The sequence below is a fragment of the Neophocaena asiaeorientalis genome, unplaced genomic scaffold (assembly GCF_003031525.2).
Source record: "Neophocaena asiaeorientalis asiaeorientalis breed wild unplaced genomic scaffold, Neophocaena_asiaeorientalis_V1.1 scaffold426, whole genome shotgun sequence".
NCBI classification, from domain to species: Eukaryota; Metazoa; Chordata; class Mammalia; order Artiodactyla; family Phocoenidae; genus Neophocaena; species Neophocaena asiaeorientalis.
In genome coordinates, this window is record NW_020185323.1 from 65,011 (window position 1) to 66,632 (window position 1,622).

At 54.1% G+C, this 1,622-nt stretch overlaps 1 protein-coding gene across 1 annotated transcript; it reads right to left on the reverse strand.

The window, feature by feature from the left end:
• Positions 1 to 748: 748 nt before the first annotated feature.
• Positions 749 to 1,318, reverse strand: DUSP21 (dual specificity phosphatase 21). The gene has a single exon (XM_024734198.1). The coding sequence runs from the start codon at positions 1,316 to 1,318 to the stop codon at positions 749 to 751; it is 570 nt and encodes a 189-aa protein (XP_024589966.1).
• Positions 1,319 to 1,622: the final 304 nt, after the last annotated feature.

A 1,622-nucleotide genomic window follows, 5' to 3' on the forward strand; every position in this document is an offset into this window, starting at 1 on the left:
ACGGAGGCCTTGTGTCAGGCGGGCTCTCTCTCTTAGCAAGTGCCCTGGAGAAGGGGATTAATGTTCCTTTTTCACAAAGGCTGGTGGGGATTGCTGAGGGCAACTCAAGACCTTGCCATTTAGTACAGCACTGGAAAAAATATTTTTGAACTTTATATAGTGGAATTGTTTTTTTTTTGAAAACTATTTAACATGTAAATCTAATCTAGAAAATCAGAGTTGGGTCACTGTGGTTGAAGGTGGGGTCAGGGGTGGCCTGAGGCTCCCCCAGGACTCCCAGAGAACCCCAAGAAGGCCACTTATCCAGTAGGTTGGCACTTACTGTAAGAAGCACACAGTGGGTACCACAATGTCTAAGCCTCTGGCTTTGGATTGGGAAGAACCAGGTGGGATTGGGGCGCTGGGTGGGTGGGAGGAGCGGCTGTGGGTGACTCACCCCTGGGTTAGTAGTCTGCTCCGGCAGGTCCCAGGGTTCAGGTCCATCTGAGCTGGGCACCACCTTCGGCACCCTCCTCTCTTGCCAGGCCGCAGCAGCCATGCCGTGCCGCTCACAGGATAAGAAACATTGTCACCATTTTACTTTTAATGAATTTTATTCTTTAAAGATAAGGCATACTGAGCTAAAAACTCCCCCTGCCCTTTTTGCTTGCCTTCTAAAAGGTGGTTTCTAGTTCCTTTACCAACAAAAGTTCAACGTTCAATGTTGATATAGGATTTGCAGCAGATGTCAGGGGCTGACCGGGATGGCTCACATCGGCATCATCAAACAGACCTCTTTCTCGTAGGTGTCCGGAATCATACCCACCGGGGAACTGATCATGTGAGCGGTGTTCTTACTAAACAGCTTGAATTCATAATGGATAAGCTGTTCCCAAAAGCCGATGTTGGGCCGGATGATGGGGCGGCATGACTTGGTCCACGTGTAGGCGTCCAGCAGCGACATGGAGTGGTACTTCATGAGGCACGCGAGGCAGAGAGCGGCAGAGCGGCTCACCCCGGCGGCGCAGTGCAGCAGCGTTCGGCCCTGCTTCATGTCCACGCTGTGGATGTGATCTGCGATAGGGTCAAAAAAGTCGTAGAGGTGCGAGGTGGGAGCATCTACCACCGGCACGTGTACGTACTGGATGTCTTTGAAGAACGTGTTGGCCACCTCTGCCGACACGTTGATGACTGTCGTGATGTGGTTGGTAGACAGCATGAGTTCATTGTTGGCTGCCACCCCATTGCTGATGTATAGACTGCTGGTTATCTGGGAGAGGCCATGGACAGAGCGCTGCCTGACAGCCTGAGCCAGAAGGGGACACGGGGGTGTTGTCATCAAGATGGCGGGACAGTGGTCTCTCCTGGCTGCTTTGGGGCACCGCTCCCGGGAGCGAGTTCAGGAAGCAGCAGCTCGGTGGAGTCTCTTGGAGAGGGTCTGGGGGACAGTATACCAGTCACAGGTCACCACCCCGTCTCCACCCCGAACCCCCAGCCCCCCCAACCCCCGCCGCCCTGCGCGGGAGTCACAGGCCCCCACTGCCCTTCCCACTGGTTTCCATGGCAATGGCAGCTCGCTACAGGGAGGACTTGGCCACAGAGCCGGGTCTTCAGAGAAACCCCAGATCTCTCTTCTTTTTATC

Coding starts and splice junctions, on each gene's coding strand:
- DUSP21 (XM_024734198.1), bottom strand. CDS start 1,318: ATGACAACACCCCCGTGTCCCCTTCTGGCTCAGGCTGTCAGGCAGCGC.